This window comes from Lepisma saccharinum, chromosome 5 (assembly GCF_977018435.1).
Source record: "Lepisma saccharinum chromosome 5, izLepSacc3.1, whole genome shotgun sequence".
Lineage (NCBI taxonomy): Eukaryota > Metazoa > Arthropoda > Insecta > Zygentoma > Lepismatidae > Lepisma > Lepisma saccharinum.
This window is the reverse complement of record NC_139233.1, coordinates 9,486,543-9,501,455: the sequence shown is the minus strand read 5'-3', so window position 1 is coordinate 9,501,455 and position 14,913 is coordinate 9,486,543. Positions and strand designations below refer to the sequence as shown.

Genomic DNA, 14,913 nt, shown 5'->3' with positions numbered 1-14,913 from the left:
AAAGAAAGTATTAAGAATTTTAAAAAATATTGAATTTGTTGTATTTAATAATTGAAATGACAGAACAATTTTAGTATAGGACTCAAGGTTTTAGCTTGGAAGAGCATTTCTTTGTTTACTGTCTTTGTTCATTCATAGTTTTCATTTTCTCATCGCCCATCTTCATCGCGGCGATTAACTGGAAGAATAGAAAAGTGACGATACTGAAATACAGTGTCGGCCATTGGGTGCCTCTTGGTAGGCATGGCTTAGCATTAAGAGGTCATAGTGCGGGGACAAAAATGGACAAAATGGACAAAAGTCTGCTCTACTTTTACATAACTGCGTTCACCGATGAAACATTTCCTTGTCAAATCGTAAAGAAAAGGAACAGCTTCCGTGCCGTAATCGGAAAGCCAGTATCCAAACAATAAGTATTCTAGTTGCACCACACAACGAAAACACACTTGTCAACCGGGAACAACTTTATCGAGAACCTCCAAGCATTGGAAACAATCATTCGACAACAAACAAGTAACCTGCAGTGACCAGCACAATCGAAACCACAAGAGAAGCTGAAAAGAGCCCAGAACCTCTGTTCAAACGTCTGTTTACAATGACTCACACGCAGCAAGCAAGCAGTGTATCCAATTCACGGCTTTTATTCGAATTTTAGGCACAAGCTTAAAAGATTTTTAAACAATGGTAAGGTTTCAATGCTGGATTTTTAAAAACTGTATTTGTTATGAAGTCGTACCAGGCACACATATTAACTGCAGTGGCGAAAACACAGTACATGCTTGAACGATTAGAATATTATTTACTGTATCTACTTGATATTTTAGTTACATTTTTAGTCAAACTTTACTGCAGCAAACTCCTTCAGCAGCTCTGTGGCAAGCTTTCGGCCGCAATATGGGGAAACAAGTGTCACATAGCGAAGCGTGATATTCGGGTGGAAACGGTCCACAACGTTTATAGAAAAAGCTGAGCATTATGGAGCTTTTGTTTTTCTTGAAAATAGCCGAGCTCAACCGAAAGCAGACGGATATACTGCCAGCAGAAAGCAGTAACCAATATATGCCTTCATGATCACGCATACGTCATCGCGAGGATAATAATAATTATTAGTCATAAAATAGCTGGAAATGCATTTGGATCACTTTAAATTATAAATTGTTTTGGATTTCGCGAATTGTAAAACGCTTCAAAAGTTTGACTTTAGGTGTGTTTCCGAGAAATGGAATGTCTGCACCCAGGGTCCAGCTGCTCCAGCTCAAATTACGCCACTCAAGAGATCTCGGGTTCGGTACCCGGTGGAGGAACATAGTGGTTCGGATCCCACTTTAAACTGTCCAGTCTCGATTACCCTATCTGTGCATAAAGTGGACTTAAGAACTCAAACTCGGAACTTTTGCTGATTCCACAGCGTAATTTGTATCAAAACTGATCGTCTCTGCAGTGAGCGATAAAATTTAGCAAATGGGTTGGTATCACTTTCTCCTGTTTCAGGGCTTTTCAAAGGGATGGTTTGCAGTTACGGAAAGAGTATGCGAGGAAGTGTGTGTTTGTTGCTTGGTGTTTGTGCCCTGAATTTTATGTAAACGAACATGAAGTTGGGAACAGTTGGAACGGTAAAGTGCGGGTGTATTATTGAGCCATTGAAATTTGCATCGTCTCGCTGTAGAGAGAGAAAGAGTCAAGTGTGAAAATGAAAATCGTGGAATGGGAGGCGACCAACACCGGATTTACCAGACTTTAAACCAGTTAGCTCATGGGGGTTTGTGCGACACTTCCAAGAGTTTGGATTTCATAGTGGTGAGTACGTCGTCTATCCACGCTTTTCTGTGCTTGGGTGTAGGTTTTAATGTTTATTATACGTGTTTCCGTATGCAGTTATTAAACTCCCACAAATCTCAATTACAATCACACAGCTTAAAATAAACACACGAGTCCCAACGTTTTGCATTTATATCTGATTGGTCACCGTTTGTCCATATGAAAAAGAATGGACAAATAAGTAATCAACAAATTGGAAATTCCATACCCCTTTAGTAGTCTACGGAACGTTCGTATTACCATACGAATAACCGTTACCGGGAAATTTAAAAGCAAATATGATGATTACAGAGAATATGGTTTATTTTTATTACCACTTTTTTATAACATTTTCACAAATACAGTGTTTCTATCTTGGTTGTAAAACTGACTACGCCGTTGTATATGCACTGTAACCCTGGCTGTACTGAACATTGGTTGCCTCCGTCGTGAGACCAGGCTTCGCTACTGATGAATTGTGAAAAACACGTTTTGAGACAGAAACCATTATATAAAACTACCTCACCTCGTGTTCTCTCTTTCTTTCTCTCTCTCTCTCTCTCTCTCACACACACACAGACACACACGTGATCGTGTGATGACTACTATTTTGAGTATATTTGTATCTGTGTAAATTAGCATAGCTCTTCTTCCACTTTTGAATAAAAGGGGCGATGAAGATGAGACAAAGAGATCGCGACAGTGATTTCTTTTTTTAGCTTCATGAATATCCTAAAAATAGACGGCTACCCCCGGTTTATATAAAATACTAAATGTTTTTGTATTTTTTTAAATTGTGACTTTTAACTAGAATTTAAAACCAGATAAATACAGAATGTTGTAGTTTTATCGCCCACAAAAATTCAATTTATTTTTCTCAATTTTATTTAGTATATTTTTTTTTAAAAAATAAGTAAAAACATCAATTATATATCTGTTGTAAGATCACAAAGACTTCTGATGCTACTTTCTCGTAGGCGAGGTTTGTAACATTGCCCCGCTTTGTTGTCAAATCGTGCAGCTTTGCGCTTTGAAATTTTTTAGGGTTTTTTCGCTTACGGGTGTACACCCAACGGCGAGAGAAACAGGAGGCAAATTGTCCACCACCATTTTCATTAGGTCTGTATTACACAATGTGATGTGAATGAATTGAAATAATGACGTCAATAAGCAGAGAACAATGCCTGCTTCGAACCAACATAGTTTTTTTTTATATATATAAAATATTTATTGGTTGTGGACAAAATCCATGCACCAGTTAACAATTTATCAATTGGTATTATATACATGTATGCACATAATATTTACTCACAATTATTTCTTTCATAATAAATAGTTTCCAAATTTCATTACACTTTTACAGAATTATATTAGACTTATTAAGATATTTTGTAAGAATATAGATTACCGAGGATGAAGGTGAAGTCAGTAAACAAGGCAGTGTCAGTGGCGCTTGATGTCCACTCTTGTACAATTCCTGTAAAAATGGTTCTCTGTAAGTTTCATAAAGTTTGCATTGAAATATAATGTGGTTTGGAGTTGCAGTATATTCATTGCACAAACAAACTGGCGAAGTCACTAAATTCTTCTTGTACAGATGAGCTGCGGCGATAGTGTGATTTAACCTGCAGCGCATTATAGTTGTGAGGGAACTCCGGGAGAGTTGAATCTGTTTAAACCAACATTCCTTTGGAATTCTTTCTTGTATAGAATAGTAGGCCTTACCGCATTGAGTGCCAGTATTTGTCCACAAGTTTTGCCAGTCAGTAAATAGTATTTTTCTAGTGTGTGATTCCAAAACTACGGACGGAATCTTTATTGAAAGCGGCCGTTGGATTGTTTGATTCGCTGCATATTTTGCCAAAGTATCTGCTATATTATTTCCTTCTATTAAAGAATGTCCAGGTGTCCAAATAAAGTTGATATCATATCCCAATCTCGTTAATTTCAGTGTGAGTATTCTTATGTTAACAATGTACCATTCCGTATGACATGACCATGATGCAAACTGTAAAGAATTTAGCACAGAGGCTGAATCGGTTGCAATTAGAACTGAATTTAACTTCTTCTTTTGTACATAAAGCAATGCCTGTCGTATTGCTAAAGCTTCTGCAGTGTAAATTGACAGATACGATGGCAAAGGAAAAATTTTGAATTCTGCAGAATTATCACAGTAAAATGCTGCTCCTGTTTTTCCAGACGTTGATTTTGAAGCATCTGTATATATGTGATATTCACATTGTAATTTTGAATGTATGTAGTCTTGATATATATTATTTGAAATTGTAGGGATTGTCTTCCTGAAAACTCTACTTGGGTAGGCAGGAAAATGAATCCTCATGGGAGATATCATATTAAAGTAGTCTGTCATGAAGCATGGTGAATTAGGTAAACGAATAATATTAGCTTGAAATTTATTAATGTCCTTATAAGCATAATATAGTATAGGTAATCTGGATTTATATTTTGCTGTACGTCTGTTGAGCATCAAAGAGTCTAACAATTGAAGTTTTGGTATGATCGGATATGTCGTGTTCGCAATTTTCTTAAGTAAAAATTTGCTCGCAAGATATTTAACTCTAAGTTTGTATGGTGGATCTCCCACTTCTACGAAAGTTGCTTGTTTTGGAGTTCCTTTCCAAAGGCCATAAATCCTGGATAAACTGCTATATTGGATAGAAGATAGCGTGTTAAAAGCCCAACTTAAATTATCATTGTACATAAAGGAACCATACTCTAGTCTTGAGTTTAGCATCTGTTTATGGACCTGATGTAATAATTTAGGATCAGCACCCCACTTTTTCTTAACTGTCAACATTTTTATTATGTTAAACACTTGAGATCCCTTACATTGTGCCAGTTCTACTTGTGACTTCCATTTAAGTTTTTCATCTAATATAAGTCCCAAAAAGTTATGACTTCTTTGTTGACTAATAGTTTTTCCGTTTATATTTATTGATATGCATGAATGAGATCTCTTCTTATTAAAAACTACCACCGAAGACTTATCTGAATTTACTTCAATTCCATTGATATCACACCATGATGATAATTCATCCAGAGATTTTTGAATTTTTTGAGCCCCTTCTTGAATATTTTTGCTACTAGTGTATATAACAATATCATCTGCATATTGTAATAGACGAGTGTGTTGAAGAATTTTTGAGCCTAAATCTGCCGTGTACATATTAAATACCATGGAACTCAGCACTGCGCCTTGTGGTAGACCTTTATGTGTATAACGTGCGGTGGATAACTGTCTTCCATATCGAATGTACAACTTACGTGCCAATAATAATCCAAGAATAATTTTTATAAAATTACGTGGAACGTTCATTTTCTCCAATTTTTGTAACAGTATATTTGGAAGGACAGAATCATAGGCGCTACTTAGATCGAGAAAAACTACGATACAAAATTCTCGCCGTATGAAAGATATCCATATATCTAAAATTAGTGTCGCTAATACATCTACTGTTCCAGTTCCTTTCCTAAATCCCATCTGATGTTTCGGTAATTTCTGATTATATTCGACCCACCATGTGAGTCTGTTCAGTATTAAATGTTCATATAATTTAGCAAGGCATGATGACATTGCAATAGGTCTATAGTTCGTATGTATTCCTGATTGTTTACCTGGTTTTAATATGGGTATAATCACCACTTCTTTCCACTGTGATGGAATTTCTCCACTATTCCATATTGAATTGTATGTATTTAGTAAAATTTCATATCATTCAAAGGCCAGTGTTGAATAAATTCGTATGTAATACCATCTAAACCCTTAGACGTTTTCTTTCGTTTATGAACAACATATTCTAATTCATCCATAGTGAATAGCGATTTTAACGTGAATGTTTCTGGATATTTCATAGAGTTTAACAATTGACAAAGATTAGTTTCAACCGTATCTGGTGTCAACTTGCGGTGAAATTCTTTTATCCAGGCTGAATTGATATCTCCTCCAAAATAATGACAAGTATTATTATTGGACATACTTCTTATTATTTTCCAAGTCACTGAAATAGAAGAATCTTTAGTTAATGTAGAGCAAAATGACTTCCAAAAGTATGATTTTGATTTCTTTAGGAACCTCTGAGTTTTTGCTGCAATTTCTTTATATCTAATAAAATGATTGATGGTAGGATTCTCCTTATAATTTATGTATGCTTTTTGTCGTTCGTTTACCCATTTCTGGCAATCCGTTGTCCACCACGGAGTCACTTTTCTTCTAGATCCAAAATTAGATACTGTTGCATTTATTTGTTCTTGTCGAATGAGAGACACCAATGTGTCATACGATACTTCTTGTTTCAACAATTCATTCTTTATTGCATTGTTTACATTTCCGGAGAATTTCTGCCATTCAACCCTTCTTGATATATATTGACTATTGTTTTGTTCAGAGCGCATAGTAAACCACGTTATATTTTTATTATGTTGAAAGGTTATCATAATTGGCATGTGATTACTGTTGTAACACTTCTCTAATACACTCCAATGGATTTTTGAAGCTATATCATTTGAGGTAATAGTTATGTCTGGAGCACTCGGCTGTTCATTAGGTCTTGAGATTATTGTAGGTGTTCCGTCGTTGAGTAATACAGCTGAGGAATCTTGCAAGTAATTATACAAATCTTTACCTGATCGATCAGTTAGAGAACAGCCCCATATAGGGTTGTGTGCATTAATGTCCCCTGCCAGCACAAACGAAGTGTTTGGTGGAAGCTGCCCAACGATATTCTGCCACACTGTAACAGGGAGGTGCACCGTGGGAGGACAGTAAATTCATACATAAGACGTATCAGCAATCCGAACACCTGTAATCTGAATTTGACTGTTTATATTTTGAAACAAAATAATGTCATACTGTATATTTCTTTTAACACCTATAGCTGAACCACCGTATCCATCTAAACGATCATCTCTTATCCAATTGTAACCTTTAAACTTCAATGTTGAGTCAGTTTTCAACCACGTTTCTTGTATAAGAAGGACATCTGCAGAAAAATAAGATAAAATATGTTGTAAATTATGTCTATAAGTATTTAAACTTCGTATATTCCATTGTAATATTTTCAAGAGTTTGTCTGGCATGCTGGTTGTTGAAATAAGTATTGCAAAATACTTGTAGCAATGCAAGTCCAGTCCTGGTTAACGTTCAATGTCGAAGTCCCTGCTAGGCTACATAATTGTTCTATAAATAATGAAAAATTATTTAGGAATTTTGTAGAATTTTGTTCTTGTGCCCGATTTGGCTGGATAGCTTGAGCCGCCTCTGCAAGAACAAATAAATTATTTTGTTGGCATGTTGTCGACAAATCCGGAGCATTATCTTTTCGAGATCCTGACAAAGAATAATCAGGGCTTGTCATTCTCTTTTTATATTCATTTTGTCCAAATGGTTTCAATGTTTGAGAAGATTTCTGGCGTTTTCCTTGACAAGACTCAGTCTCTTCCAAATATTTTCCAGCTTTCTTTGAACTGTACAATGGCCTTTCATTAGATACACTGTATTGATCTTGTATTATATTATTATGATATGAGGTGCTACTCGAATTGTTAGATATCGAAGCATATGTAAATGGCATTACTGTCTTTTCTATTTCCTGAACATGGCCAGTAGATATCTGTTCATATCCATACATATAATTAATTTTTGGGACTTTCTTCATAACTTCGTTAAACGTAACATTCTGAACTGTCATAATTTTGATTATTTCCTTTTGGCGTTGTTTTTCAGGACAGTTTTTGTCAATTGCAGTGTGCTCCTGATTACAATGGAAACACTTGATCTTATTTGTGCAAGAGGACGATTCGTGATTCTCACCACAGCGTTTGCATTTTAATTTACTTTTGCAATTAGCCCTGAAGTGCCCATAATAAAAACAATTAGTGCACTGTTTAATCAAGGGAATGTACCTATCAATATCAAACTTTTTGTAAAACAGTGTGACATATTGTGGTAAGGATTGCGAGTCGAATGTTACAATTACCGTTCGAGTTGGAACAGCAACGCGAGTACCCTCCTCGTACTTATACTTCACAATGCGTTTTACCTTTATTACTTTGGCTGTTGATGAATTTATATTTTGCAAAATTTCATCTTCACTTTGATGTACATCTTTCATAATTCCCATTCTTCGTACTCGGTGTGATGGAACAAAACCTTCCCAATTATTCTGTAACAGTAATGGATTCGAAAGGAAATCATTTGCATAATTAGATGTCGTAAATGTAAGTCTAGCTAGATTTTTCCCAATGCTATCTATCTCTTTCAAACCTCTAATATTTTCTTTGCTGACTATTTGGCCTAATTTTAAAATGTGAAGTTGACCAATGTTTCCTTTGCCATTTCCACCTGAGGCATCCTGATGTTTAGATTTCACAAATATTTCATACGGACCTAAATGATTACTTCTGTACTTCAATACCTGTTGCTCATAAACTTTTTTGGAACTTGATTTACTAATTTGTTGGGTGTAATCTATATTATTACACTGAGAAGTCAACTTATTAACTTCTTCTACAGAAGTTATGATTTCCACGTTGCTGGAAAGTTCCATGGCACTAATGTCCGTGTCCATGTTAGATTCAGCTGGTTTTGTACCAGCAAATTTGGCTTTACGGCCTTTAGATTTTTTCATGAATTAATGTTCACATTCTCGCACATATATTTAGAACGACACTAATATTCAAACAGTAAACTATAAAGTCTCAAATTCTAACTTAGAACACAAAATTATCTTTGCAACAAATCACTTACACAATCACATCTGTCCAACATAGTTTCATTCCTTTACACAGCACAGGATGTAGAATAAAAAGTAATTAAATAGCGGTGGACAATTTGCTTACCATTATGTTTGCTGTTGACTGTACAGTTGAATCCATGCAAATTGTCCATAATCATGTTCGTGCACTTTATTTATCCCAATAAGATCTTCAAGAATAAAAATAAAACTCAAAACAAGCTGTTGACAACTTCTGCACCAGCATAAATAAAAATCCATCGCTTAAAAACACACAGGATGGAAGGAAAAAAATATGAAAATAGTCGTGGACAATTTACACGGTAATACTCATGGATCCCACTGTACAGTGTGATGGACAAGTAGGCCTATTGCTCTGCAAATTTGTCCATGGCTATTTCCGTTAATTTTCTCTTGTATCTTACGTTTTTAAGGATTGGATTGTGGCCTCCCCGATGGCGCAGTGGTAGCGTCGTCGCCTTGTAATCAAGGGGTCCCGGGTTCGATTCCCGGTGGAGGCACATAGTGGTTCGGATCCCACTTTAAACTGTAGGGCCAGTCCCGATTAGCCTTACTGTGCATAAAGTGGACTTAAAACAACAAATCAACATAATGATTGGATTGTTACATATGCTGGTGCAAAGGTTGTCAGCACCCTTTTTTTGGCATTTTGTTTCAATTCTCGAAGTTCTTATTGCTTAAATCAAAGTAAACCCGGTGATGAACAATTTGCTTGATAATACTTATGCTTCCCACCGTATGTGGGGTGCTAGACTGGAGGTCGACTCGATTTAGGTAACTGAGGAACAGTAGCGGCGATTGGGTTCCAAAACCGGGGCGAGGGGGGAGCAAGGTGCCAAAACTGGGGAGGGGGCAAAGACAGTATATTTTTCTTTGTAGATAAGGTTTAGAATAGTGCAGGGGCAAAAGTGTCGAAAAGTGGGGGGGGTAACTGCCCCTCCTAATCGCCGCCACTGCTGAGAAATTATATCTTTGTGAATAACATCCTTTGTCGAAACCAAATTAAAAACTCCAGCCGCTAGATGGCTCTGTGTAACGAGAAAAACGCAATCGTTAAGAGAAAAGAATCAACTGTCTCATCCACAAATACATCATGAGGGAACCAAGGATAATATATAGATTATTCATGATGAAATGCTAAACGTGCAACTATTAATATTATATATAACGCTGTTGTTATTGTTTCATTTAGAAAAGGTAAGATAATCGTCAATTTATAACATCAAAGGATCTTCACACGTAAGATATGCATAATAGCATTTTAACTTTTAATTCCGTTTTGTTTTCTTATTCATCTTGAAGTTAGATATGTAATGAATAATGAAGCCCACATGTAGGTTTAATTTTACTATTAAGAACACTAGTGTATAGTAGTTCTGTTAAACTGTTTACCTACATAATTTTTATAAAGTACGAATCAAAGTTCAGAAAATGTATTCTGTCGTCGGAATTCTATTTCTTTCGGATGGTAATTGTTAAAACACAATAAAATGATGCAATGTTGGTGTATTGTCCCTCAATATGTAGAATAATATTACCCTTAATAATAAATATGCACTGTAACATAACGAATTTCCTCGGCACAACTGGATATAATGTACTTTGCACTAATGCTTACTTTATACAGTTTCGTAGTTTCATATTCTTCAATGCCTATAACTGGAATTTTCAATTCATTTATTAAAATATGTTGCTTTCTTTTGTAATCAATTATATAACACACGCTTTTATAGATCTAAATATATTTATTCCAACAATAGTAAACTTTAATATTTATTATAATAGCTCTGTTTCAAATATTGGAGAAAACAAACATGTTGTTGGTTCTATGACAAGGGCTTAATGAAAAGCAGAACAGTTCCACATTTTAACGAGTAAAGTTGGCTTTTCCACATTGATTACAGTGAGTAATTTTAGATTCAATATTGATGTGTCCAGTTGACAATTATACAAGCAATGAAATAAGAAGTGTAATTAATGCAATTATTCAGTACTGAAACTCCATATTACGGAACCAGAATTCTAAAAATATTTGTATTTTTGTTATTTCATGTAGCTTTTCTTCTACTTTTGGCTAATTGCGGCGATGTGGTGCTGATTGGATGAAATTAACTAAAGACATTATCAATGAACGTCCATGCTATGGCCTGAATTTGAACTCTGGAATTTCGGTTATGCGATCGAAGTTAACAACTTAACAAACCGATCCAACTTAAATTATAAAATTATCATTGGTACGTTAACAGTGATTTCATGCCTTTGTCATTTCAGATGATTAATCCACTATTGTCTCACGTGAAGAAGGCTTTCCAACCAGGAAAATTAAAGTTCACTTTTAAAGCTTTTGTTAGCTTCTGGGTACTCGTATTTTTTCTCTATGAATCCTACAGTATATATGTTGAATTTCAATTCTTCAACCTGCACCTAAGGCAATTCATCAAGAATAATCTTGACCTCAACCGGTGCGAAATACCCGATTTCGACCCTTTCAACAAAAATATTTTGAAGTACATTGTCAAACCGAAGCCTATAACTTGTGCCCAAACTGATCTTCGCATGACGTATATTGATGACAATGGTTTCCTCACTGTTAATGAAACAAGTGTCAGACAAGCAGGTTACGAGATGGACGATATATATTGCTTTTATCAAGAAATCATCAGAGAGAACATGACTGATAGTGTAATTAATTACGCAGATCCTAAGATTTTCACGGTAACCAAGATTTCTTGTCATTTTGTGTCTGTTACGTGTATGTCGAAGTCTGGTACAGTGCTATATCAGTCAGGACACGCGCATGTTCCTCTGCGTTCAAGTACGGCGTTGCAAAGAAGCGAGGGTGTTCAGAAACGCCTTCCAAGTGTTCTAATTATTGTTATCGACTCGATGTCAAGACAGAACTTTGTTCGCCAGCTTCCCAATACGTACAACTTCCTCGTGAAAACTCTAAACGCTTCTGTTCTGCGCGGTCTAACGATAGTGGGCGATAATACATATAGCAACATGTTCACCTTTCTTACCGGCATGCGACCATACAGGAACAAGTTTCCGCAACCGACCTGGGAAGATTTTGGCTCGAACGACGGGCCCTACGACGATATTCCTGCGGCGTGGAAGAATTTTAGCCAGAAAGGTTACGTCACCATGTTTTGCCAAGAGGATACGATATCGGATATGTTCAATTACGCGTCGGATGGTTTCCAGAAGCAACCCACGGATTACTACATGAGGCCCTTCTGGCTGGCCATGGACCAGCTGAAGTTGTCCAGGTACTTAGACATGCTGTGCGTCGCAGGTAAACCGAAGCATGTGTTTCTGTTCGACTATGTGCGTGAATTTGCAACAAAAATGAAGAATAGGTCGTACTTTGCACTTTGCTTGCTCGTTCGTCCAAGCCACGATGACTTAAATGCTGTCAATGCCGTTGACGATGATATTGTCGAGCGTTTAAGAGACCTGCACCGTAGCAAATCTTTAGACAACACCATAACCATAGTAACGTCAGACCACGGGTATCGTTTTGGAGACTTTATAAGAACGACTTTCGGAAGAATCGAACACAGGATGCCATTCTTCAGCATCGTGTTTCCCCTGTGGATGAGGACAGCCTATCCACACCTGGTAGTTGCCCTTGAGAAGAACAAAAAGGTACTACTGAGTTGGCACGACATGCACGAACTGCTGCTGGACATCGCTATGCTCAATCTGGGGCCCGAATCCAAGGTCAAGCGGTGGGGGTGGATAGGAAACTCGCCCTTACGGCCAATACCGGCAAACCGTTCGTGCAGCGATATTGGAATACCCGACGAGTACTGCATATGCACGCAAGAAACGCCTATACCCGTGAACAATACAATCGCTACCAGTGCTGCTGAAGATTTAGTGACGCACATCAATAGTATCCTTGAGAAAGTGCGTATCGTGTGTGCGAAACTCACTTTGGACACGCCAGTCAACGCAGATCTACTATTTTCTGCTTTTGAGAGGGACATCGCTCTAGGACTTACCCTAAAAGTTAGAATCACGGTCAAGGTCAACCCTGGGGGAGGACTGTTTGAAGGTGTGTTGCAAAGAAATGCATGGAGCTCTAATTATGATGTCGTTGGCGATGTTAATCGTATCAATGTATATGGCAACCAATCTTACTGTGTCAATGATAGAATCCTCAAGCCTTTATGTTATTGCACCGATCTTCTTCAAGATAAAACACACTGATAAAAGTCAATCAGAAAATAGCAAATAAGTTAAAACGTCTGTACGTTTTCAGATGTGCATATGTTTCCATAACAATTTGTTAGAAGCTACATTGTTGTCTCCAATAAAAAGTAATATACCACCCTTGCTTAAATATTGTATTCGTGGAAAACAATTGTGTATAATGATAAATGTTTCCAATACTGATATTTTTATTACACACTAAGCGTGGTGTGATGTTCGCTTAAAGCTGACATGTAGACAAAGAACAGAACCTGATGGAAAACAGTAGATATATTTCATATTATTTTGAATTTGCAAAAATGGCTTTACATGTGCCCTAATAATACTGAATATGAAACTTAAAAGGCATATTTTTCATTGTATTCTGATTTTATATATTAGTGTTTTGCAACCTAAGTGAACGTTAGTGCCATTTACACATCCATTCATCCATTTTAGTGTGTAGAATATTATGTGTTTGTTTATGTACAAAACATATTAATGATATAAAAGTTAACTTTATGGTCAATAAACTGGAAAAATACAAGTTTCTTTGTGAACACTGTTAAGATATACTTTCAATATTCATAATTTATTTGACTTTTAACGTTATATAGAGGTTAAACAACAAACATTAACCATCATTTTTTAATAAATCATTACAAGAAACTTGTATCTTCCAGTACCAATATAATAATTAAATAATACAAACTATGTTTCGAATGCACTATGTGCTGCTTGTGGTAATCAGTACATAAGAAAAAGTATAAGTAGAAAGAAAACATAAACTTGGATCTTAAAACGTTGTACCTTAATATAACTTGTAATTGGGTAAGAAACCTTCTGTAAAAGATTAATAAAGACATATGATACTATTAAAAGTAACTTTGTATATTTTACTAGTCACCATACAATAGTTTGCATCAGAGAGGAATTACTAAAACACATTCCACGAGTCTAATGAATCTAAGAATACTTTAGCCGTGACAACAGCTTTAGTAAATATTGAAAATAACTTTAGTTCACAAGAGACTAAGCTTTAAAGCTTACATAGATGTCAGCACAGGGTTATACTTATTATATTTTCAGAGAAAGCAACAAAAACTAAACATTTTACCAACTTTTCTTCGATTTTTTAAAACATATTGAATTCCATAAGAGTATGAAACAGATATAGCTTCTGGTTAACAATATATTACAAAATCACAATTTGCTTCTAATATTATCTAGAGGTTAAAGTACAAATGGTTATAAAAGAAAATTGTGAAAGAAAATTCACTGGCTTAGTAATTAGTTGCACATTATTTGGTAACATTATAGTATGGGGGAAACGGATTCCTTCAAATTTACAGGAGAAAGTACTTACGGAAATCATTTTCTGTATCGTTGTGGAAGTTCGTGAATGTAGTTTTGATACATTTTAATGCGAAAACATGTCGTTTTCTGCGAAAATCTCTCTCCGACACGCTATTTCTGCTGCCGCCATTTGCTTTCTGCACGAGAGTACAATGTTCCGTGTGTTAAGATGACGCAACCCCATAGTCAGTGTTTCAACCTCACCGTGTGTTCACTAGAACATGACGTGTCGAGTATTTTGTTTTTAACTATGCTTGCCTAACCTAACCTAACCTTACGGAAAATGGTTTTTGGGGCTAACGTGAATGGTTTTTGGGGCTAACGTCAATGGTTTGTGAGGCTAACGTCAATGGTTTACGAAGTATTAGCATAATTTCAAATCCGGGCACGAAAGTAGGTATTTTCCTGTGAAGGAGGTTGCAACACTGCATAAATCGACAAAACACTCGCACAACGTGCCTGAACCAGTACGCTATCGCCCGCCATAATGTGTTACAGAATCGAAATAACAAGTAACAGTAAGTACTCGTAAATCTAAGAAATAGACATTGAGATGCATTATTTCACTTTAGGAAATGTTCCGCATTCCAAAATAGTACGTTAGCAATGTAAAAAAGTCCGAAATATATGATTCATAGGTGTTTCCCCCATACTATATAATGGTACCCATTATTTTTATTTTTGACTGGACGCAGATTATAACAATCTGGTCCATATTGCAGTGGTAACCTTTCTAATACAGCTACAGCTCTCCCTATTGAGAAGGGGGCTTATTGAAAATTCCATCACC

The 14,913-nt window shown here is 36.1% G+C and overlaps 1 protein-coding gene across 2 annotated transcripts; it reads left to right on the top strand.

Annotated features, from left to right (window-relative positions):
• The first annotated feature begins 1,541 nt into the window (after nt 1-1,541).
• Nucleotides 1,542-13,618, top strand: LOC145988204 (uncharacterized). 2 transcript variants are annotated; one of them, XM_083123038.1, is made up of 2 exons: nt 1,542-1,797; nt 10,842-13,618. In XM_083123038.1, exons 1-2 carry the CDS (start codon nt 1,705-1,707, stop codon nt 12,783-12,785), a joined length of 2,037 nt encoding a protein of 678 aa, XP_082979164.1. In that variant the 5' UTR covers nt 1,542-1,704; the 3' UTR covers nt 12,786-13,618. The 2 variants fall into 2 exon arrangements, with proteins under 2 accessions (XP_082979164.1, XP_082979165.1); XM_083123039.1 differs by lacking the exon at nt 1,542-1,797 and adding an exon at nt 9,639-9,767.
• Nucleotides 13,619-14,913: the final 1,295 nt, after the last annotated feature.

What these genes read in the sequence shown, in the direction of transcription:
- LOC145988204 (XM_083123038.1), top strand. Translation starts at nt 1,705, where the DNA reads ATGGGAGGCGACCAACACCGGATTTACCAGACTTTAAACCAGTTAGCT. An exon ending in AGAGTTTGGATTTCATAGTG is followed by an intron (nt 1,798 to 10,841) that starts GTGAGTACGTCG and finishes TTGTCATTTCAG; the next exon opens with ATGATTAATCCACTATTGTC.